General features: G+C 64.0%; 1 protein-coding gene across 1 annotated transcript in view; it reads right to left on the reverse strand.

Moving 5' to 3' along the window:
* Positions 1–326, reverse strand: part of MNEG_16626 (hypothetical protein) — a gene marked incomplete at both ends in the record, with an annotated part of 1,919 nt that extends 1,593 nt beyond the window's left edge. Inside the window, one exon of the mRNA XM_014034904.1 lies at positions 229–326. Within this exon, the coding sequence (XP_013890358.1) occupies positions 229–326 (98 nt within the window). The remainder of the gene's footprint in view (positions 1–228) is intronic.
* Between the last annotated feature and the right edge of the window lie 210 nt (positions 327–536).

The raw sequence follows: 536 nt of genomic DNA on the forward strand, positions 1-536 counted from the left end.
CCCGTAAGAGGGGGGGGGGATGGGCTCACTGCAACTCCGCATTGTGGGCATGAGGGGTGACGAAGAGAACGGTAATCAACATTGTTGCAGGCCACGCTCCGGCGACATTATGCGGGGTGACCGTCTGGCGTTGGGGTGACCCGGGGGCCGGGGAGGCAGCAAGGAGGATAGGTGGTCGGCGATTGGGCCGCAGGCACAAGTACAGACGCGCGAGGAAGGTCGACCCACCGCCGCCGCTGCTTCTTGGCGCCGCCGCCGCCGCCGCCGCCGCCGTCGCTGCCGTGCTGCTGCTCCTCTATCTCATCCACCACCATCTCCCCGTCCATCAGCGTCCAGTTGTGGGGCGGCCCCACCTGGATTGCAACGAAAAGAAAAGCAGATCAGGGTTCCATAAAGCACAGTCAAGTCGGTGTACGTGATGTGTATGGCATGCGCATCCCTCTGTGGAGGGTCTCAACCACGGCCCTGAGCCCGCCCAGAACTCCAACCCACTCGCGCTCCGAGTTGGCGTCGCGCACTCTTATAAGGTGCCACCC

The sequence above is a fragment of the Monoraphidium neglectum genome (assembly GCF_000611645.1).
Source record: "Monoraphidium neglectum strain SAG 48.87 unplaced genomic scaffold scaffold06601, whole genome shotgun sequence".
Classification (NCBI taxonomy): domain Eukaryota; kingdom Viridiplantae; phylum Chlorophyta; class Chlorophyceae; order Sphaeropleales; family Selenastraceae; genus Monoraphidium; species Monoraphidium neglectum.